The 23,055-nt window shown below is 42.5% G+C and overlaps 1 protein-coding gene across 4 annotated transcripts in view; it reads left to right on the plus strand.

Annotated features, from left to right (window-relative positions):
• The window catches only part of HDAC9 (histone deacetylase 9), a 497,559-nt gene that overhangs the window by 370,900 nt on the left and 103,604 nt on the right, over positions 1-23,055 (plus strand). For all 4 annotated transcript variants that reach the window (XM_080974605.1, XM_080974606.1, XM_080974608.1 and 1 more), the window contains 3 exons: positions 4,104-4,211; positions 19,826-19,881; positions 20,153-20,240. In XM_080974605.1, the coding sequence (XP_080830731.1) occupies positions 4,104-4,211; positions 19,826-19,881; positions 20,153-20,240 (252 nt within the window). The remainder of the gene's footprint in view (positions 1-4,103; positions 4,212-19,825; positions 19,882-20,152; positions 20,241-23,055) is intronic.

Here is a 23,055-nt window from a genome sequence, read left to right on the forward strand (position 1 = left end):
CAACTTGCTTCAGAATTAGGAGGTTTGGAAAGACCATTTCAGACAAATGTCTTCACAGTAAGAAATTGTTAGGTGCTGCCATCTGGGGACCCGTGCCCTGGTTCTTTTGCGGTGGGTCCTGGATTTCAGTAGCAGACAACATTAGTGGAGCAACAGCAACAGCAGTGCTCACCTGACTGCCCAGCAGCTGAGTCCCCAACTGAAATGACAGCAGGCTTCCGTGCTAGATTGCGTCACCTTTCCTAGTGTTATATACTGAGCTGAATCCTAGAATAATAGGATCCAGAATGCAGCAGTCTGATTGGTCCGCAGGAGCCACCCAATCCAGCTCCAGGTGGAAGTGAATCAACGACCTGATTGGCCTGCAGGAGCAGCCAATCAGGCTTCTGGAGGAAGTGAATCCGCCACCTGATTGGCCTACAGGAGCAGCCAGGAATTAGCCATTCATGGGGGCCCATTGTGTAAATGATGTATATATAGCTAGACGTTTTTGGGGAAAGTTTCATTCATTGCTACTATGAGTTGAATAAAGAGCATGAAATTCACACTCGACTCCGAGTATATTTCATCTAGACTCATGGACTTCTGCCAACAAGGCCTGGGAATGGCAGGTTCTTTGATGACACTTGGATCTTAATGGCACACAGAGTTCTTAAAGGCAGGAACACTTTGGGAAAGGAATGGATTTAGTTTCTACTTGCTTGCCACTAAAGAGCAAAGGCGGCGGGAGGGGTGATTGGAGGCAACGTATTTTCTCTGGAAGCAAACGGCAAAGTGTGAGCCTCTAAAAGCTTTTGTACCTACAGAGACACATGGATTCAGTAAAGAAGGCATAAATCACCAGATGACATGGTAAATCTGTGGCTTCCAGAATGACTTCTCATTCTCACTGTGGATGATACCTGCAGATCCCTTCCCAAACCTGCAACCCTGTATCTGTGAGTTCAGAATCTATAAGAGGAAAGCTGCCCAGCCATTTCCTTTGTTAGGGCATTGACCTCAGCTGACTAGTTAAGTACTTCCATGTACTTTAAAAAAGAAGTCACCCTGTCACCAGTGAGGCAAATGGGGTAAGCTCCCTCACCTGGTTGAACATGAGATCACTGTGTATGGAAGAAGAAGAAGAAGAAGAAGAAGAAGAAGAAGAAGAAGAAGAAGAAGAGGAGGAGGAGGAGGAGGAGGAGGAGGAGGAGGAGGAAGAGCCTGAGTTTGGCTGATGCTGGAAGTTGAAGACACAGAGGCTCATATTTGCTCTTGACTAAAGCTGTGGCTCTTGACTAAAGCTGGAAACCCAATGAGGAAGCAAGCCCATCTGTCCTATGCTTAGTTTGTATACATGTATACAATTGTATAAATGAAACCATATACAGTGGTACCTCGGGTTACAGATGCTTCAGGTTACAGACGCTTCAGGTTTCAGACTCCACTAACCCAGAAATAGTACCTCGGGTTAAGAACTTTGCTTCAGGATAAGAACAGAAATTGCACAGCCATGGTGCGGCGGCCCCATTAGCTAAAGTGGTACCTCAGGTTAAGTACAGTTTCAGGTTAAGAACGGACCTCCAGAACAAATTAAGTTCTTAACCCGAGGTACCACAGTATCCCAGGGACACCATAGTCTCCGATGACCTTCATTCCAAGGAAACCTAACCCTGGCTAAGCACTGGAACCCCTGGAGTCTCTTGCCACTCGGAGACTGGGGGGTGTGTGTGTGTGTGAAACACTAGCTTTCATCCCACACTTCCAGAGCACAAGAATGCTGCTGAGAGTGTAGAGGAGAATAACTCATCTTCCTTTCAAAACATATTACATGGGCCTATTATTTCTGCAAAAATTGCAGGTGGGGGGAGGCACACTTATGCAGGCTGTAGGTAAAAATCCGGTAGCTTTCACATGGGATAGATGTAAATTAATTTTTATTTAAGCCATTCAGCCTTTTTGAATAACTCCACACACACACACACACACACACACACACACTTCTGGGACAGGTAGTTTAATTTCTATCATCTGGGGCTTTCCTAAAGTCTAGCTTTGTTACACATGCCAGTGATTGAGCTACGTAGGATGTATTTGGAAAAGCTCGAAACGACTATATTCATTCAGGAAATTCTGAATGAAGTAAATCCATATGTGCCTTAAGAGTCTTAGACTTCAGAGTGGGACGGCATATTCTGGCTTGTAACATTGTCATGAATAATTCTGCCTGTTTGAAGTGTTGCTGAAATATGAACAATGTTGATGCCTTAAATTTTAGTGTAGTTATATTTCAAAACTTAACTGTTGGCGCTCATTTTCCCTTGGATATATATTACCTATAGTGTTCCATTATCATTTAGATGGTGCAATGTTGGTTCAGGCTGGTGGACATTTAGAAGAGGGCTTTTTCAATGGGGGCCCCCACATTTTGGAGCCCACATTTAGGATTCAACCATCGCCATCATTGAACTGAAAACATATTTGTTTACTATCACTTTTTCAAAATCTTAAAGATTTTAGTTGTGCTGTCATTATGTTTTATCTTGCTATCACTGGTTTTATAGCACTGACCACTGTTTTAATGTTACCTGTGGCTGCCTCTGTTTGATTTTGTTGTGATAGTTTCCTTTTAGTTTTTACGATGATGTGTTTATAGTGACATCAATTTGTTGAATTTATATTTGTTTAGTATATTTGGTTTTTATATAAACCAATTTATATATAAACCAATATATAAATTTAATATATATATATTACTGCAAGTTGCCCTGCAAAACTGCCCCCCCCAAAAGAGGGAATATAAATTTAATAAAAGTAAAATAAAATAAATTCTAAGGGACAGAGAATACTAGTAATCATCCAGCTATTACTGGTGGCCTCCCATCTCTGATCCGATTGGCCTGGGCCCACTTTTGCTCTGCTCCAATAAGTGCTGGGCAGCTGACCTTCTTAATTACTTTTGAGTAATGTTACAGGGCTTTGGAGAACCATGGGAAATCACAATGGTAGCCACTAGAAGAATACAGCTAGCACTATCACCCTTGTCCTTATCTATGCTAGGATATCTCTGCTATCTATGGCAGTTTCTTGAAAATGGTTTGCTGCCCTACCACAGCTCTTAATAGTCACCTCAGCAATTCTGCTATTGCAGAATCTTAAAAGTGCATCTATTTAATGCATATTTAAGCTTTATTGATCACTTACTGTAATGGTTGTATCCAATTGCCATTCAACTTCCTAAGATTTCGTTTCATGTATGTGATGGAATGAGCTTGAGTCCACAAAAGAGGTTTGTTTTTGAAGGTACCAAATGTCTTTTTGGTTGTTTCTGCTGCTCCCCTGCGTGAAATGTTAATCCCTGAGGAAGATGATGCCCATGGGGACCCCTCCCCTTATTTGTACAACTACCCCCCCATCTGACCATCTAGATGACACAGTCGCCACCTGTGTTAGCTGGCAGTGGGAGCAAAGAGAGGAGACCATTTGCTCTGGACATCGGTAGGGTCCTCTCACAGTCATACCCCACAGATTTGACCTGCCTTCCCTGCCTGCTCACAGGTGCTAAATTGCAGACCCTTTTCTGATTCATGTTGGCAGCGACTTTGAAATGCCTCTTATTTTAGGAATATGAACCATAGTTGCCTCCCTCCAATACACTAAAAAAAAGAAAGGTGTTTGCTACAGCTTGAGTTCATTATAACAGAGCTTTCCTGTAAGCACATGCCATTTCATTGAAGCTTTTGTTCTGGCTTTTGCAAAAGCAAATTCTTTTCTTAGAAGTAAGGCTACTCCGAGCGTATGCTGCATCTATTACCGCGGCCTGGTGTCTAACGGGCCTGTTAGCTAGGGCCAGCTCTGGCCTATGTAATGCTGTTTGTAATGAGAAATCTAAACAGGGAATGGCAGTGAGGCATGACAGGAATGTGTTTCCATTGGAGAAGTTGGTGTAGAGAAAAAGTATAAGCAAAGCCATGTCCAGAAGGCCTTTTCAGCTGGCCAAGTCGGAAGACTAATGTTATTGTACATTGGCTGTCACCCTGCCAGCCCTCCCTCACTGATTTGTTTTCTCTTAAACTCTCTCTCTTCTTTCCCTCCCCCACCCCCTCTGCTAACTGTTTGCTCAGGTGGACAGTGACACCATTTGGAATGAGCTGCATTCGTCCGGTGCTGCACGCATGGCTGTTGGCTGTGTCATCGAATTGGCTTCCAAAGTGGCCTCAGGAGAGCTGAAGGTGAGGTCTGGGTTGCATTGTGTGTGGGAAAAGTGGGGCGGGGGGAGAGCTGAAAGCGATGTTGTTGTTCTGGGGTTGAAGGAAGGGGAGCGGAGACCGGAGAATGGGGAAGATGGCGGGTCACTAAGGTGTGGTAATCTAAATAGCCTCGCTTGGCAATCAGCAGATCGTTTTATTACTCGAAGCCTTCCAATTCACTAGAGAGAGTTTTGCTTGCCAGCGTACTACAGTATTATTGCAGTCTCTCTCTCTTTTTTGTTTTCCCCGCCCCGGAGTCAATTGCACAACCGTTGTCCGAGTTAGAAATGACTCAGAGGATGTACAGATCTGGCACGCCATTCTGAAACTCCCTTTTGAAATGAATTTTAAATAAATTATTATCGGGTTGAAAGCATGGCCTCAAAAATGCCACCCAAGGCGAAGAAAAGTAAATAATGGACCTGTGGGCTTTGAAGAAAGAAGGAAACTGTTGATTGGAAGGGTAATGGTGCAGCCTATGCCTTTCCATCAAACAATCGCAAATTCAAAGCACTTCCCCAACCCAAACTCGGTTTTTGAGCTTCCTTTCTACACGATCTGAAAAGAATGAGATACAAAACCCAAATTATCCCCAGTCTAAACAATTTATAAAACCTGCATGCTCGACAGACGTTGACATTTTGTTTGATGTTATAACAACCCGGTTTTAAAGGTAGGCCCTGTACAGCCCAAATGGTTAGATACTCCAATAAACTTTCTTGGACGTGACACGCCATCAATACAATTGATGTTAGGTAAAATAGCAATGGATTTCACCCAGTGACCAAAGTCTACTGTTATGGTTCAGATCTGACGGCAAATGGAATTAAATGAAAAGTATGTAACTTTCTTTCACATGCTTACAGTTTCATGGTGATTTGGGGCTTTTTTGTTTTTCCTCCATTGGGGCAAATGCAGTGTGGGGTTGGGTGAATTGGAAGTGAAGGAGAGGGGGAAATGGGTGAGCGCTTTGAGGGATCTCCTAGGAGATGGGGCACTTCCTGATACCTGCCCATCTATGCTAAACAGCTTGGGGGGGGGGGTAAGGATAGGAGATTGAAAGAATGAGAAACTGTGAGAACTGAAATGGACAGGTTCTTTTGTTCCTAGCCGTGGCTACCATAGCCTTGGGACACCATCCCGCAAAACCTGAACTGTAATGAACAGCTTACTTAAATCCCAGTGATTTCAGTAGAATTTAAGCATGGTTCCATTAGCAGGTTATATTTACATGCTTACTGAGGAAGTCACTACACCTCAGATTCAATCACCTATCTGTAAAATGTGAATAACAATGAAGACACTAAAGTACAGAGATCGAAAGCACCTTATTTATATGGTGTACAGGGATTTACAGTATATTGTAACCCATCTGAACATCTGCAAAATGGTGGCCTCTTGAGGACATATTGCATGGCGATGCTCTGGCTGTGCAGAAGGCTAATCATCTGAAGCCACCAGCTAAAAGGAATAGGCATCATCACTGCGATCTCTATTCTCCAGTTTTCCCAGTTGTTGCAGATACATGGTAACTATTCCTTCACTGGGTACAGGTCCATGAAAGTTTAACTATGGATACGTGGAATAATGTTCTACAGAGGCTCTGAATACGTCCTACTTTCTACTCTTTTCAAGCCAACCATGCTGAAAGTTTCCCAAAGAAGCCACGGCCAATACATGTTTGCTTTATGTATCATTTATTTATTTATTTAGATAGCTTGCTTCCTGCTGTTCAGTTTAAATTTTTCAATGAATCTCTCAAAGCTGAAAATAAGCATAAAATCCAAATAAAATAACAAAACAGTAAATAGCTTGGGTTCTCTCTGAGAGAGTCATACTCTGAGTAAACCCGGATGAAATCGATGGACATTGACTATGAGTTTGACACTGAAACAACCCATTAAAAACCAGCATAGAATACGAAACATTGCGATAAAGCATAAAAGCAGTAGTAAACATTAAAATCATTACTTAGTTTGAAGCAGGGGCAAATAATTCAGTTTTGTACAGGTGTTGAAAGCTTAACATGAGAACAGCCTTCCATTATGTAGGTGCCACCACTGAGAAGGCCCTGTTGCTGATAGACTGTCTACCCTGCAAAGAAAGGCACCCACACAATTGCCTTTGTGGAAGTTTGCAACATGAATCACAAATTCATATGGGTACAATCAGTCCCTTACATATTCAGGCCAAAGCCATAAAAAAACCCAACACACCAGCATATTAATTTTTGTCTGGAAACACACAAGAACCTCATGGAGCCATTTTAATGCAGGTGAACACGGCTTCATGTGGCTAGTTCCAGGCAATGACCTAGCTGCCAGATTTTATAGCAATTTATAGGAAATGCCTTGTATTAACTGACTTGGGCTATGTACAGACTTGGGCTATGCACATGATTTCCCCCAAAGAAGCCTAGGAACTGAAGTGTGTTAAGGGTGCTGGGAAATGTAGCTCCATGAGGGGAAAACTATAGTTTCCAGGATTCTTTGAGGCAAGTCATGTGCTTTAAATGAAAGATGTGTATGCATACGTACATCCTCAAAAATAATAATTTAGACTTCCATTTTTTTTCCTGCTTAGAAAGTATAATTGGGATGATGAATATATCAGAATTTAAAAGCTGGCCTAGATAAGAATAATCAGACATGCTTTATGTGCAGTTGACACAACCAGGATTTGCTTCAGGACCTTTATTGCTTATCTCCCAGGATTTATGGGGTCTTTCACATCGTGGATTTACTCTTCACTGTTTATCTCTGTGTAATGAAGAGCTTTAAAAACAAAGTTGTCAATCAATCTATTTTTTCAATGGCCACTGAAGTAGCTGCAGTAAAGCAACAAATACTTACATGGGTTGGGGGGGGCTCGCGGTTTCCCCTCACCCATATTTATTTGCAGTTTATTTTAAGAAGAAGATTTAAAAGATTTCCAAATGGAATGTTTGTCTGGAACTGAATCCTGCAGATCAAGGTCACGCACACAGTGTTACAGCAGAATACCAACTGCATTACAATTTGAGAACACAGTGTCGTTAAAATACTATGGGACTCGGGGACTATAAATCACTCTTTTATTTGCCTTCAGAGGCACCAGGGAAGGTCAGCAGAGGATAGCCACAGGATGACACACTTTTATCCCAAATTAACATATTCATTTAGAATAACTATCACCCTCTGGTCCTGTCCTCACAGTCACTAATACAGATCCATCAGCTTACACCTAATGTCCTCCTTCAGACATCCATCTCGTTGCCACTCCTAATACCTTGGGTGTATGAAAAATACACACCAGGAATCAAATGGGGATTAGCTTATGCGGTGAACAAGCACGCACAGTGCAGATTTTTTATGAAGCCTGTTCAAATGTTCTTGCCTCTCATTTCCTCTGTTGTTCTCCTTGCTCCATTCACCAACTATCATCTCCTCTTGTAACCTTGCAGTATACATGCTTTGGGTTTATGCTATGCCTACAACCAGAACAACAAAGAGCCTTGTGGCACCTTAAATAGGCTTACTATGGCATAAGCATGAAGTGTTATCCTCGGTTGAAGGTCTTGATGGACATGGGGGGTGAGGGACTGTAGACACTGAAGTGGAAGAGCCAGAGCTCAGTGGTAGAACACTGCTTCACATGCAAAAAGGTCCCAGGATCAATCCTCCCCATTCCCAGATCATAGGACCATGGAATCATAGAATTGGAAGGGACCCCTGTCAGTCCTCTAGTCCAACTCTCTGCAATGCAGGAATCTCAACTAATGCATCCGTGACAGGTGGCCATCCAACCTCTGCTTGAAGACCACCAGTGAAGGAGAGTCCAGATAGGGCTGGGAATGTCCCCAGCAGAAACCTGGAGATAATTGGGTATAGGATTGCTGCAGTCAAAGTAGACATTAGGGCTGCAATCTTCTGCCTATTTACTTGGTTACACATTCATGCAGAAGAGTTCACAACATTGATTTTAAACAGCAGTCTATTATGGATTTGTTTACATGAACCTGTACATATTTTTAAAATGAAAGGAGGAAGGAATCAGCTATGATTTCACTATTTTGTCCACTTAGGCTTCATTTTTAGGCATACCTGGTAATAAGTCCCATTGATCTAAACGGGACATATTTCTGAGTAGGCATGTGTAGGATTCCACTGCTAATATATGGAGACTTCCCTATGGTCACATAACATGCCTGTGGTATAGCTGAACAGTGAGCCAATTTATCAAAATCTAGGCTATTCCCACCACTGGACTCCTTGTACAGATATGCCAGATTCTATACTATGACCTGGAAATACATTTAATTTTTTGAACGAAATGAATCCTTTGTGTCCTCTCCTCCCATCTTACGTAAGTCTCAGATCAGCAACGTAACTTGATAACTGACCAAAAAGCAGGGGAATCTGATTGAAACCCTGAATCCGTAGCTATAATAAACATCTCTCCATTCCATTTGAAATCCCTTGTGAACTATTTGGTCTTTTTTATTGTTCCTGGCTAATGGACAGAATACCAGCTGTGAAACTGTAAAACAATACAGCCTACTTGAATCCCACTTTAAGGAGAGATAGTAAATGGCTTCTTTGGGTTAGGAGAATGTTGCCTCTACCTGTGGAATCTGAACAAGAATATTTTCCCACATATAAAAGTGGGTGAAATCATCCAACAAAACCAAGCTTTTTCTATTGTTATGTGGGCGCAGTTCAGGGTTATTTGGCATATCACTCTACCTTTTAAGCAGGACCCTAGATCACTGGTGTGTAAGCATATCATAAATGATGAGATGTCCAATGGTCTCGCTTTCATTCAATTCTCACCCTGTATCTACTTAACTTTTTATACATGGTTGCTTCTAAGACATGAAACCTAAAGGAGATAGTCAGATTCCCTACTCCTGGAGAGCTTTAGCACTCCATTAACTCACCTGCCCCCCACCCTGAATTTCAGCCATTTGGAACCTTAAAAGTGAATTTTCTCTGGGCTTGCATTGGGATTTGGCAGATTGATTGGTGTGCTTTAATGTGCTTGCATATCTCATGTATCAAGATCACATGGCAGTTTGGGGGCTTTAGTGCTTAAGAATGATAGATCCACTATACCTGTATCTTAAAAGTATATCTCTTTGAAGTGCATCATTCATACTGCTCACAAGAGGTGATTTGGCATAAATGGGTTGAGACTTTGCTATAAATGCAGCAGGAGCAAACATCGTGGTGGCTCCTGTATTTCCAGTGTGCCCATCTCACTGCCATTTTACGCCACCCCTGTACCTCTGTACTTCCAAGTAAGCAGCAGTGATACAACCAACCAGAGGGCAGGTAAGCAGCAGTGCCCCACCAGGTTGCTCACTAAGGCCCATATTATGATGCACAACTCTCGTAGTTGAGAAGCCCGAAAGTATTCAAAACCTCATTGTGACTGACTGCATGGTGGACGAAAAGCACGAAAGATTTAGGCCATGATGCCAGAAATGTCAAGGCAGTGCTCTGAATTAGCAGAATCAAAGTTAAATATTGAAAATTTTCAGTGGCGGTGCTCATGAGAAAGACATGTTGCTGTAGAAATTCGCACCACTAAATGTGGTGTCATGAACTGCAGGATATATATGTAATAGGATCTATCAAATGAATAGCCAATTCCAGTGAGTTTTGGAGTAGCTATTTCCACCAGATCTGGTGACTTGCATGTTCTCTTGATCACCTAACATCCATATAGATCTCTTGACATTAAGGCTGAACTATTCCTTTAGATACAAAGTCTACAGTAGATTTTATCAGACTGCCAACTCTCTCTCTCTCTCTCTCTCGCTTAATATCTAGCCTGATGAAGAATTCTGAAGAACTTGAAAAGCTTGCTTGCTATTTGTCACATTTTGATTGCTTCTAACATTTTTGTACCCCCCCCACCGGTACTCATATCTTGATAAAAGTGTTGTGGCTGCCAAAACAAAATGGCTGCCACCAGCATCCCAAAAAGGGATGGTTGTACTCCATACTGGTGAGTACCATCACACACAAAAAAAACTGCTCAGCACCACCGCTTTAATTTAAAAATATGTTTAATTGAAATAAGTTTTCCTGTAAATTTCAAAATGTTCTTCTAAAATTCAACTAGCTAAGAGCAAAACCACTGGAATAGGTTGGTGGGGGAGGGGTAATCCATCTCAGGATGATGCATTCTGACATTATCTTGCACATCCATTTGCACTGAAGCAAAACAAGCACGAGTCCCTTGAAACCCCTCTTCAGATGGAGTGTATGGAATTGGCCTCTTGGTAGTCAGGGATCATTTAACAGAATTAAAATAGTTTGAAATGAATATCCTTGGAAACTAAAACTGTAGGCTTTCCTGGGATGGTTCCTTTTGATATGTCAAGACTGATCAGTATCAGAACGATTTTTGCTGTATCCAGTCACTATTACGCTGCTGCCTGTTTGCTATTTCTGGGTAACATGAAGGAAACATAAAATTGCTATTTCAAATAAGTTTATATGTTTGATGTTACCCAAGGCCTTTGCCATAAAAGTCAAATACACAGGGCAGAGGTCTCAAAATATCCATCAGCCTTAAAGGCTTCTAGAATATGGGGCAAAAATGTGTTTTTTTCTTATTCAGTCAATACAATTGACTGAAAACAATTGCCCTAACTCCAATCCCAGAACACATAGATACAATAATTGGGATTAACTATGAGCCACAACTTTATTTGTAAATAAATAAAGTGGGATGTACACTCAACTGGTCAAGTCAAAATCCACCTTTTCAGTTTGGACATGCTATCTACCAAGATGATGGCTAGGAATTTCCACTTCCCCTGCTTACCTTGGACAGGTGATGTCACCCTGGTCCCAAACATTGGATGAAACTGACCTTTGCCCTTTCTAGCCCCCCCCCACTTGTTTATTTCAGTGTCATCAGCTCTTCTCCACTATGGTGCCTTACAGAGGGCTGGTGTGGCTACCTGCCTCCATGCAAGACAGGATATGGGGCAGAATTCCTTTCATGTTTTCTTGTTTTCACATGGTAAAATATGTTTGAGAAAGGGATGAGAACAGACCATTTTGGTTTAGCCATTGTGGGGGGAAAGAACTGAGAATTGCTACAGAATAAGGGCCAGGGGCAGAGGTATGTGACTTTCCCTTGCCACAGAGGAATCAACGGAACATCACATTAAAGATAAAGTCTGGATGACAGAGACAGGCAGCTCTGGGCTGAGGCGTTGCCGGCTGAAAATCTAGGGACCACAGACCACAAATTTTCCATGTCTCTGAATCTTATCTTAAACCTGGCAGATGGTGTTTTTAAGATGCTGTGAATCACTCTTCCTTGTCAGTCTGTAAAGCACGTATCATAAACTCTGTGAGGTGGAAAGACTTGCCAAACCATTTCTGTGCTATTTCCGACAATGTTTAACTGGGGCACCAGCTGATTTGCACAGGGAAATTTTTGCGTAATAATGTTATTGCTTCGTTAACATAAAATAATCCAGTTCATGATTGTACTTCTCTGAGATGACTGTTTTGTTTCAGGTTCATTGGGGGATTTTCAGAGTATCTCTCCCACATGCATAACAATGCCAACAAGGAATGCCAAATTGAGAATCTGTATAATAAGAGACAAAGAATAACGACTGTGTGACTAAAAAGTTAAGGCACTTAAACGAAGCAGTATGGTCATTGATGCTCAATAACTAGCACAGGCTAACAAGCTTACACTTAAAATAATATAAACATAGTAGTGGGATTATCTGGGCCAGCTCACTAAAGTAATAGATTTCTCTAGTCTTACATCAATTTGCACCAGATTCTTCTTTAAAACTGTCACTGATAGTCAGTTTGTTTCCTTGACTAACTGTGATTAGAAGACATGTCCTGGTATTCAACCTAAAGCTGACTTGCAGCTTGAGCCAACTGCTTCTTTCTTCTCCTTGGTTTCCTTGGTGATCCAATATGGTTCCCAGCATTTTTTTTTTCAACTTCACTAGTTGGCCAAAGTGATTGCAAGAAACCAATCATGGCTTCTATCAGGCCCCCGAAGTGTGTTCTGAAGGCTTCTATTTTCATTATCTGAAAATTCCTGAACTGCATTCCAGTGAGGAAAACGAAGATGGTGTATGGGATTCATTCTGTTTGGAAAATAAACAATATGCCACATATTTAGCACGTAACTGAGTGATACTTTATAAATGAGGAGACTGGGCTTTCATTGTCCTTTCCAATAGGCCAGTGATATGAGATGAAAGAGTGATTCTTCCCCACTCAGACTTTGATATACTGCTGATTTGTCATTCCTGTTTTAAGCATTTCTAGACTTTAGACCAAGTTTGATGCATTTCTACTCCATCATATCCTGAAGTTTAAAACACACAAAAATCAGGCTTATAATGACAAAGACATGAATCTCTCCTCTAATGTGCATTTCTGTCAGTCAGTTTAACCTTCTGTTGACGTATAATGGTGTCTGTATCCTAGTATAAACAAGCGTCTGTGTAAAAATGCTTTGAATTTATGTGTGTTGGCTACATTTTCAACATATTGCTCCATGTTAGACTGTCTATCTCTGGAGTATATTTTTACGTTTCTGTCTGACCTTCACCCACTGTTCTGAGATCACTGTCTGGTATTTAGTATTGCCCAAATAAATGAATTCACATTCCCTCCTGCTAATATGGGACAATGTTGTGAAGAACTAGTAGCCACAGACGTGTGAAGATTTTTGGGAGAAATGGAGAACTGCTGATTAGCAAAGCCTGGCATAAGTGCTTAACAATGATTAGTCATTTGCTGTGGGGAGAAATATCATGCCCTCAAAGTAATTTAGTACCAAGGTCATACTATAGCCCTCCCCCACCCCCACCAAAACTATTACTATGATCTTGAGATAGCCTAAGATCTCCTTTGGAAAGCAGCCAAAGGGAGGAAATGTAATGTAAAAACTAGGGTTGAATGAAGAACGGGTCTCCCGAAATTCTACATACTTTTGTGGATGACATATTGCAGGAGTGACAGATGCTCTGTTCAGCCTCTGGTCCAAGGTTTGGCCAACACACATTAACATACACAATACAGACAATAGCGTGTCATAGGCCAAGAGAGCCTAAACTGTAATAGGTTGAGTCAAGCAAGTAACCAGCCCATTTGCTTCAGTCACAGTGGCTTGAAGCACTCACAGGAAACTTGAGAAAACCAAATGCTATCCCCGTTCCCCAATCAAATGACAATGAGTCAGACTCTGAGCAAAACCCACACTACTCTGAAAGTTATTTTGTATTAACTGCCACCTATCAAATTCCCATTCACTCTATGGGATGAAGAGGCAGCCCATAATTTGATGGGTGATTTAGCAGAAATGGGATGGCTGGCTGGGTTCAGAAGGTAGCAAATTCCTCATTAAGAAGAGGAGTGGTCCCAGTCTTCTTAAAGGAGGCAGGAATGTGGCCACTCCTGAGAAACACCTCCTCTGGATCTGGAATATCTTAACAACTCCAGTTCAGTAACCAACATTCCCTTCCTGGGCAAGGTGCTTACGAAAGAGTCAATCAACTTTGGTTGTTGATGGGTGAAACTGATTTTCTAGATCTGTTTTCAGCTGAGTTTTCAGCTGGGCACTGAAACTACCTTACTGCCCTGCTAGAGACAAGGCAAGTGTGACTCTCTTGATTATTCTGGACCTCTCATGGGGTTTTGTACCATCAACAGTGGCATTCTTCTGGCTGAACTGTTTCCAATTGTTCCTGGGGTATCTTTGCTCTGGCATTTGTACTTTTGGGTCCTCTAGGATTCTATTCTGTCCCCCGTGCTGCAGTTCCTACATGAAATCACTGAGTGAGGTCATCCTGGGATTTAGTGCCACCCGTGTGCTGATGACATGTAGTTCTCTTTCTCTTTTTCATAAAGCCAGCTGAGGTGGTGGAGGTGTTAAATCAGAACTTGGCTGAGGAGGATGGCTTGGATGAGTGCCAATCAATCCAGACAAAGAACAGTCTAGAAAGTTCAGTTGATGCAAAATACGGTGTGAAGAGCATTAAGTGGGACTGATGAGCATTATGAACATATGAAGCCAGTCCTGCATTATCTTCACTGGTTTCCCATCTCTTTCTACACCTGATTCACCACATCACCCTCTCTGCTGCTTTACCCCTCTTGGTTTCAGTAAGAATAGCAGTTTGGCTGATGGGAGGCCAGATGCATGGTGGTCCTTGCTGGCCACCCTTCCTTGCTGGTTTCCTCCGGTTGCCTATACCAACTTTTTTCACTTGGGACCATATCTAAAGGATTTATTCTTCCCTTACGTACTAAAGCCCTTCTCCATGTGCTGCCACCAACTGAGATGTGGTGGGTGGCTGAGAGAATGATAGAATCATAGAACTGTAGAACTAGAAGGAACCACAAGGGTCATTTTGTCCAAGAGAAAGGACCTTTTCTGCTGGACGTACTCAGTTGTGGAACTAAAATGTCTTCTCTCCCACAATAACCCACCTGGTATCTACCTTAATTTCTTGTCTTATTTCCCCAGGCCTTTTAAACTTTACTATGTGTTTTTATTTTTTAAGAAAACTGTGAGAAGTTTGTTCTTTTTTGGTTCTCTGTTCTAGTTGATCACTGCCACAGTATTTTAATCCCTTGAACTCTGTTTTAAAGTAAAATTTTCTTCTTATTTCAGCCTTATTTCCTGCTGCTTTTTTGTTTTTGTTTATTAGAGTTCTGGTTTTTAATTAGTTTATCTTTTGTACATCACCCAATGGAAATGTTATTATTAGGTGACAGATACATGGTATAGATAAATACATACAAAAATTGAAGATATCAAGCATCTCTCAATGCCTTCCTAAACAGAGAAGAATAAACAAGCATTTCCACCCCAATCATTGGGGTGGACACTGAGGTCCAGCTCTGAGGGTCTTCTGGTGGTTCCCTTACTGTGAGAAGTGAGGTTGCAGGGAACCAGGCAGAGGGCCTTCTCGGTAGTGGCTCCTACCCTGTGGAAGGCCCTCCCATCAGATGTTAAGGAAATAAACAACTATCTGACTTTTAGAAGACATCTGAAGGCAGCCCTGTTTAGGGAAGTTTTTAATGTCTGGTGTTTTATCATGTTTTTAATATTCTGTTGGAAGCTGCCCATAGTGGCTGGGGAAACGCAGCTAGATGGGCGGGGTATAAATAATAAATTATTATTATAATATTATTATTATTTTCAGTTACCTCCTGAAAGAATACTATGAACTCCAAAAGCATCATTATACGTCTGTGTCTATATGTTAATGAAGCTTCATGGATGTTTTCACTAGCCTAAGAAAATAGGAAGCTCCCTTATACTGAGTTAGGTTATTCATCTATCAAGCTCAGTATTGTCTGCATTGACTGCAGTGGCTTTCCAAGGTTTCAGGCAGGAGATATTCCCAGCCCTACCTGGAACCACCAGGGATTGAACCTGGGACCTTCTGCATTCAAAACAAATACTTTACCACTGAGCTATGACCCTGTGCTGTGAGATCCCCTTGTGTAGATGGACTGCAACCTCCATCTCCCCAGCTAACATGACCAGCCTAATGGTCAGAGAAGATGGGAGTTCTGGTTGAACAACATCTGTAGACCCAAGGTTTCTGCAGCATGAAACCAAATGCCCCAGTCCCCACTTCCCAGTTCCATTACTTTAAAAATGCAGCTTAATGAATAATAGAGTGTATACATTCAGTCATTGCCATATTCATTATGAGTGTGAGAAAGAAAATGAAGATAACTTAACCTGAAACTTTCTTTTCATTTGTGTAATGTTGACTCTTCCACTGCATCTGTATAAACCTGAGAGAGTGAACTCTGGCATCTGGGTTTGGAGCTATGATGTCAAACACACAGAGAGAGAAATGAGTTGCACTTGCAGTTACTGTCTCATGGAAACAAAAAATAATTCATCCTCATTCATTGGGAGATGTATAATCAGGTGTTGGTTAACAGTAAGCTCCTTATCAGCAAAGAATGTTTGCATATCTGCTACCTACCCTGGGTTTGGGGGGCAGTCATCATTTAGCAAAGATTTATAGGTCTTTGCTTCATGGTGTTCTGGGAGGGAATGGAGGGTCATTGTAAGTGGTGCATTGCAGTGAAGCAGTAGCTTAAGGTATTCCTAGAAAATCAAAACTTTTGATGGCTGCTCTGTATGAAAACCTCCTATAAAATGTCCAGAATGTGTGTTATAAACTGACTTAGGAAATCCAATAAAGTTGCAAGCTTTGGCAGGCTTCTAGATGAGATTTATAGACTACCGAAATATGGAATTTCCATCATCCTTTTTCTCATATCTACAACAACCCTTTTTTGTTGTGATGTGAGGGCTCGTCATCCTTGTCACACAAAAAGGAAAATTCAGTGTTTTAGAAGCAATTTGATGTAAAAGAAAAGGAGTTAAAATAGTTTTGAATTGGTTCGTATGTTGAGCGATCTACATTTCCCTTATTTATTTATTTTAAAATGTAGTGCTGCGTGGAAAATTTCTCCTGTGGGTCCCCCCCCCCAACCATTCTTAATTTATTAATATGAAAAGAAATTGCATTTGAAAAAGGGAGAGAGAGAAATTCAGAATTCTCATAGGTGGGGTGCAGGGCTTTGGATGTGCTGAACTTCCTTTTCCAGGTGATCAAAAGGTGTTGCTAAGTACAGTGGTACTTCAGGTTACAGACGCTTCAGGTTACAGACGCTTCAGGTTACAGACTCCGCTAACCAAGAAATAGTACCTCGGGTTAAGAACTTTGCTTCAGGATGAGAACAGAAATCGTGCTCCAGCTGCAGCGGGAAGCCCCATTAGCTAAAGTGGTGCTTCAGGTTAAGAACAGTTTCAGGTTAAGAACGGACCTCCAGAACGAATTAAGTTATTAACCCAAGGTACCACTGTACCCTTCCCTTCAGTCTACAAATTCTCTCACAGTGGTCTGTGTTTTGCAGCCTCCCTGTGTAGCTGTGCTTCACAGTACTTCATGAGGGGACTCTTATCATGGGGCCTTTCCGGATCAGGAAGTGCAGTCAGTCAGGAAGGTTGCAGAGCGCTGGAGAAATGTTCTGTGGGGCAGAGGGTGGGGTGGGGCAAGCTCCCAGGCAAACACCCCTTGCTTACATAGCAACAATAAGGTAAACTCAGCCCCACACCTGCTGAAATTGTAAAGTGCCCCAAGAATAAGGCAGACAAATGTGAACCTCTTGCTCAGAGAAAGAAGACTTTAAATTGAATTAGACAACACATTTTAGCACATCACAATTCAATATGGTTCTGTGGTTTTTCTAGCCTCCTTGTCATATGTGCCTTCTGGATATAACAGGTTGTTTGTGCTGCTCCCTTGCGACGCATCGCTTATCTTGATTTAATGTGTTTCTTCCATTAATGTTGCCTGCAGTTTCTGCATGGGCACAGCTAGGAATCAGTGAAACCACAGGGCTTCCATGCTTCCATAGCCTTGGTGGGTTGAACAATGGTTGAATCATACCATTTTGCTTCTAGCACAAGAAACTCAACGCTGACCAAAATCTCGCATTATATCTGGGGCTCTGCCACCAAGACATTTGCCCCATTTCATACCCTCCTACACGACACAACCCAAATCTGGGACTCCATCTTCTGGGTCCAAAATCCAGCACAAGATCACAGACCTGAAAAAAGTGGGTTTTATCAGCCCAAATCATAAGAGAGCAAGGTGCCCAAAATGGCTGCCGTACTCTCAAAGGAAAAAAACAGGATGTCCCGGTTTTTCTGAGGCAGTTGATGGGTATGCCATTTTCCTGTTATGTCTGCCCATTTGAGCATATTTTCTATGCAGTTTCTTATTTTTCTCTCCTCTTCCGTGATCAGTGCATAACTGGAGAACATAAATGAATGTTTCCAGCCCTGCCAAAAGACATCTCTTATACTCTAGCATAACCAAAGCTAGACACAAGGAAAAGAGAAAATATTTATTCTATATGGAATCAATGGGTAGAAGCAGACAGTGCAAACAGCTGTACGCAACTAAGAGTAAAGGTGCACAAAAACAAAAAAGGGTTATCTTGTGGTATGAACAACACTTGGAGGTTGGCAGAAAATATTAAATCAGCTGCACTGAGCAACACAGTAGAGTTTCAGCAGCTCAACTGAGGCCTCTGACGCCTCTAATGCTCACCCAATGTGGCAACAAATGCACATTGAGTTGGATACAGCTTAGTCATGCTTGCAGTAGGCCCACTGAAATCATTGGGACTTAGGTCAGCCATGTCCAAGTCCCACTGATTTCAGGTATGACTTAGGCTGCAATCCAGTCCCAAGCCACATTTATGCTAGGCAGTATCCCTCTGCTGGCTTCTGTCAGCTCAACCAGCCCCCTGTCTCTGCCCCTACCAGAGTGGCACAAGCATCAGTCCATCCTTGCAGACTTCCCCCTTCCGCCTACTAAACAGGCAGAAGGACCACTGGTGGTATCCTCATGGGTGGAACTCCCCCAAATGGGGCCTTTTGAGGATGGGGAGGGGCAGAGACAGCCCAGAATCTGCTGGAAATGGAGATGCTGAGACTTCACAACTGGGGCAGATGGCCATTGGGCTCAATCTGGGCCTGATCTCTGCACCAGCCTGGAGCTGGCACAAGGACTGGGGTTGATCTACCTGCTCCCACTTCTATTACTGCAGCTACCGTGAGTGGCCAGGCTGTGGAAGCAACAGTAGAAGTTCAGCAGCAGAGAGTTTGGATTGCTGGGTCAGTCTCAATCCAAACACATCCCCGACATGTAAAAGAATGGGCAACCTCTGCTGTTGCAGTTCTGCGTCCACATAGTAGTCATGTGGAATTTTAGGTTGCAGAATCAGTCTATCCAATGGTCACATGTCATGAGGCAAAGTGGAAGCTCCATGTTCAGAAATAGCATGTTAAGTAAGCTCTCTCTGTTTTATCCTTTGCACTTACTCAAAATGTTCTTATTGAGCCAGGCTGCCCCTGCAGCATGACCAGCTTTTGCATTACACTGGTACCTCGTGTTACGTGTTACTTAATCCGTTCCGGAGATCCGTTCGTAACCGGAAACCGCTTGTAACATGAGGCACGCTTTCTCTAATGGCGCCTCCTGCTTCTGCTGCGCCGCCGGAGTGCCACTTCCGCTCGCATCCCGGGGCAAAGGTCACAACAAGGGGCATCTACTTCCGGGTTAGCGGAGCGCGTAACCGGCAGCATTCGTAAGGAGGGCAGTACATAACACAAGGTACCACTGAATTGTTCTCAAAGTTTTGAATTTGTATACTGACTTGCATGGTTTTATTGCTCCCTGCTTAGAAAAATTCTCTTGGTATGAGATATGTGGGGGGGTATGTTAACATGCCCTGCTTGTGAGCTTCTGGGGTGAGATATCTAGCTAGCCTGGAATCCTTGACACACGACCTATTTTTTTAAATAACCACTCAGCTGAGATCCTTTGCAGTTGCCCCACTTATTCTATGAAAGGGTAATGAGTGCTGGTGTGGGGATGCGTTTAGTAGCTTTTAATACATTCCAAACCTGTTTACTTGCTGCTCTTTGCTCCACAGAAAAGAGAAGAGATCACTCCCCTTCTTCTTTTAAAATCTGGTAATTGAAAACCTATCTTGTTCTTACAGAATGGTTTTGCTGTTGTAAGGCCCCCAGGCCATCATGCTGAAGAATCAACAGCCATGTAAGTACCAGGGAATATTGCCCATCTTGGAGTGCTAGGGTTACTGGCAATCACCTGCATTGTGCATGTCTCTGGGGAGCTCTAATTGTTAGCAGATGACTGAAAAGGTTTTCAAGATACTCACAGAAGCAGATTTATGGTCTTAGAGATCATATAGTGGGTTTTTTTTAAAAACACACACACATACACACACGCATGCCCTGAACATTATTTATAACTGTTTTCCTGACTGATGTGCTTTGTAAAATTTCTGTTCTTCTCTATTCCACAGGGGGTTCTGCTTTTTTAATTCGGTTGCAATTACTGCCAAATACTTGAGAGACAAGCTAAATATAGGCAAGATATTGATTGTAGATCTGGTATGTATTCTTGGCAAGCATCATCATTTGGGTGGATCCAGATAAAAATGGTTCGGGGAGGGGTGGAAGGAAAGGGGGAGGGAAAAGGGGGGGGGTTGTGTTTTTCTTTTATATGTTAGGCTTTCCTGCCTTTAATACTTAGGAGTAATAAAGGTGTGTGTTTTTCCTCTGAATTTGGGAACTCATTAAATCCAGGATGGCAGGACTGAAACCATAAACATGTATGTTTCACTTTAATGGTGTTAACTGCAATTTTAATGAGAAGAAGGCGCAGATCAGGGTGACTTTTATGGTCCTTAAATGAATTGATACTTCCACTGTTAAAATGACCCAACAAGTACCAACGTTTACTTTTCCCTGCAGAATATAAATTTCAAATAGTTAAATTGCGTGGCTTTGGTTTGGTAACCAGTTTGGCTTTCCTCCTTAAGCTGACAATAGCTTAGTTTAGTTGTGCAATGCGAACATTATTGAAACAAAGGAACAAGGCCTTTGTCTCTCCCCAGCCCACCCTCGCCCGGTTCCAAATCACGTGTGCCAGTACGGGATGCCTTCCATGCAGGAAATCTAATTTAATAACAACAAAGAGCCAGCCTTTGTGGCTTAGATTAATCTTTTGCTGCATAGTACAGTTTCAAACAAATGGTTAGTTCAAATGCGGTTGTCACTGGGTAAGTTTTCTATCCATTCTGCTTGTGAATAATGAATTGAGCTTTGCCTCCTACTTAAGGACCAGCTTCATGCATAGCCTGGAGGAAAAGCCGGGGGTTGATTTATGAGCACCATTTTTGTTTTGCCTACACTTTGGGAGGAGGTGTAATAAGTTGTCTGAAAAAGCATAGACAGGAAATGAACCCTGGCATCCAAACCTAACCTGTTACATCTGCATTTAATTTATTTTTGCAGGTGATAAAAGATTTAAAGACAAAATGCGTTAAAGATTCCACCCCACCCCCCAAGCTACGGAATTAATAGTTTAAATCTTATTCATATCAGCGCTCATAATTAAATCTCCTTGTGATGTTGCCCCAGCGGAGGATGGTGCAAAGAAAACAGGGCTTGTGGTTTAGTTATGAAAAACAATTGTTTTCTAATATATTTAATCATGTGATATGAAATGCACAATTAAGCAGGAAAAACAATGAAGATGGTTCTGTACACTTCTGGGCAAGTGACGGGAAGAGTCCTGTTCTACTCAGAAGCCTCTACGGCTGCAGTCCTCTGCTAAATCAGCAGCAGATATTGCGCCACAAGAATAGCAGCAGTGCAGCAAAATGCACCCACAGCAGTAACCCTGCCATTGCTCACCATCCAGGAAGAAGCTTGCCATCAACACTCCCACATTAGCTGTGCAGGGAAAGGCAAGAATTAGCATATAGACATGGCGGAACAAGCACTTGTTGTTACTACGGATGGGCCAGAAATTTGATTCAGTTCACATTTAAGGGTGGGCCCACCTAATACGAACTTTCTGTAACAATGTGCGAAGTGTATCCTTTGAAATTTGCACCTCTCCAAATTCTGCAATGCAGGTCTCCTGCTACATAACGTGTACAAAAATGCACAGTGGGACAAGGTGTTCACAAAAATACATATGAGTAAAAATAACATACCAAAATCCATTATATTACAGAAAATGCTTTGCAAAAATGTGTGCATTAGACAAAAATTGCATTCAAAGATGTGTGCATTAGGGATTTTCTCCCCTACCCACCATGCCTGGGATTTTGTGTTTGTTTGTTTTTTGCAGTCACAAACAAGCTCTGGTTTCCTTTGTAGCTGTTTCAGAGTTGACGTTAAGAGTTGCCTTATAGAAACGGGGGGGGGGGGGGGGAATATGACAAATGTGATAGGTAAAGGGGATCAACTGGAACCGGTGATTGGGTGTTCATATGCTGAGAATCTCTGCTGCTCTTTCATTCCACATATCTGGCCCAGCTGCCCAATATGCCAGTGATGTCTTTTTTTAGGATAAAATTATGAATGCTTGGCAAGCATTGAGAATCAGTGCAATAGCAGGTTTGGTGCTCATTGACAAAAGTAATAATAATAATAATAATAATAAATTTTATTTATATCCCGCCCTCCCCAGCCGAAGCCGGGCTCAGGGCGGCTAACAACAGTAAAACAGTACAAAAGTACAACACAAACAACACTCTAAAATCATTCATTATAAAATTAATTAATTCAAGCCACTGGCAAACATTGGGCCAGAGCTCCGTGAAGATTGCCGAGGGAGGGAGTCAGGCTGTGCCCTGGCCAAAGGCCTGGTGGAACAGCTCTGTCTTGCAGGCCCTGCAGAAAGATGTCAAGTCCCGCAGGGCCCTGTCTCTTATGACAGAGTGTTCCACCAGATCGGAGCCACGGCCGAAAAAGCCCTGGCTCTAGTTGAGGCCAGCCTAACTTCTCTGTGGCCTGGGACCTTCAAGATGTTTTTATTTGAAGACCGTAAGTTTCTCTGTGGGGCATACCAGGAGAGGCGGTCCCGTAGGTACGAGGGTCCTAGGCCGTATAGGGCTTTAAAGGTTAAAACCAGCACCTTAAACCTGATCCTGTACTCCACTGGGAGCCAGTGCAGCTGGTATAGCACCGGGTGAATGTGATCTCGCAGTGAAGACCCCGTAAGGAGTCTCGCTGCAGCATTCTGCACCCGCTGGAGTTTCTGGGTCAGTCTCAAGGGCAGCCGCACGTAGAGCAAGTTATAATAATCCAGTCTGGAGGTGACCGTCGCGTGGATCACAGTGGCTAGGTCAGGGCGAGAGAGGTAAGGAGCCAACTGCTTAGCTTGGCGGAGATGGAAAAATGCCGCTTTTGT

The sequence above is a fragment of the Podarcis pityusensis genome, assembly GCF_964106645.2.
Source record: "Podarcis pityusensis genome assembly, chromosome: 12".
Taxonomy (NCBI): domain Eukaryota; kingdom Metazoa; phylum Chordata; class Lepidosauria; order Squamata; family Lacertidae; genus Podarcis; species Podarcis pityusensis.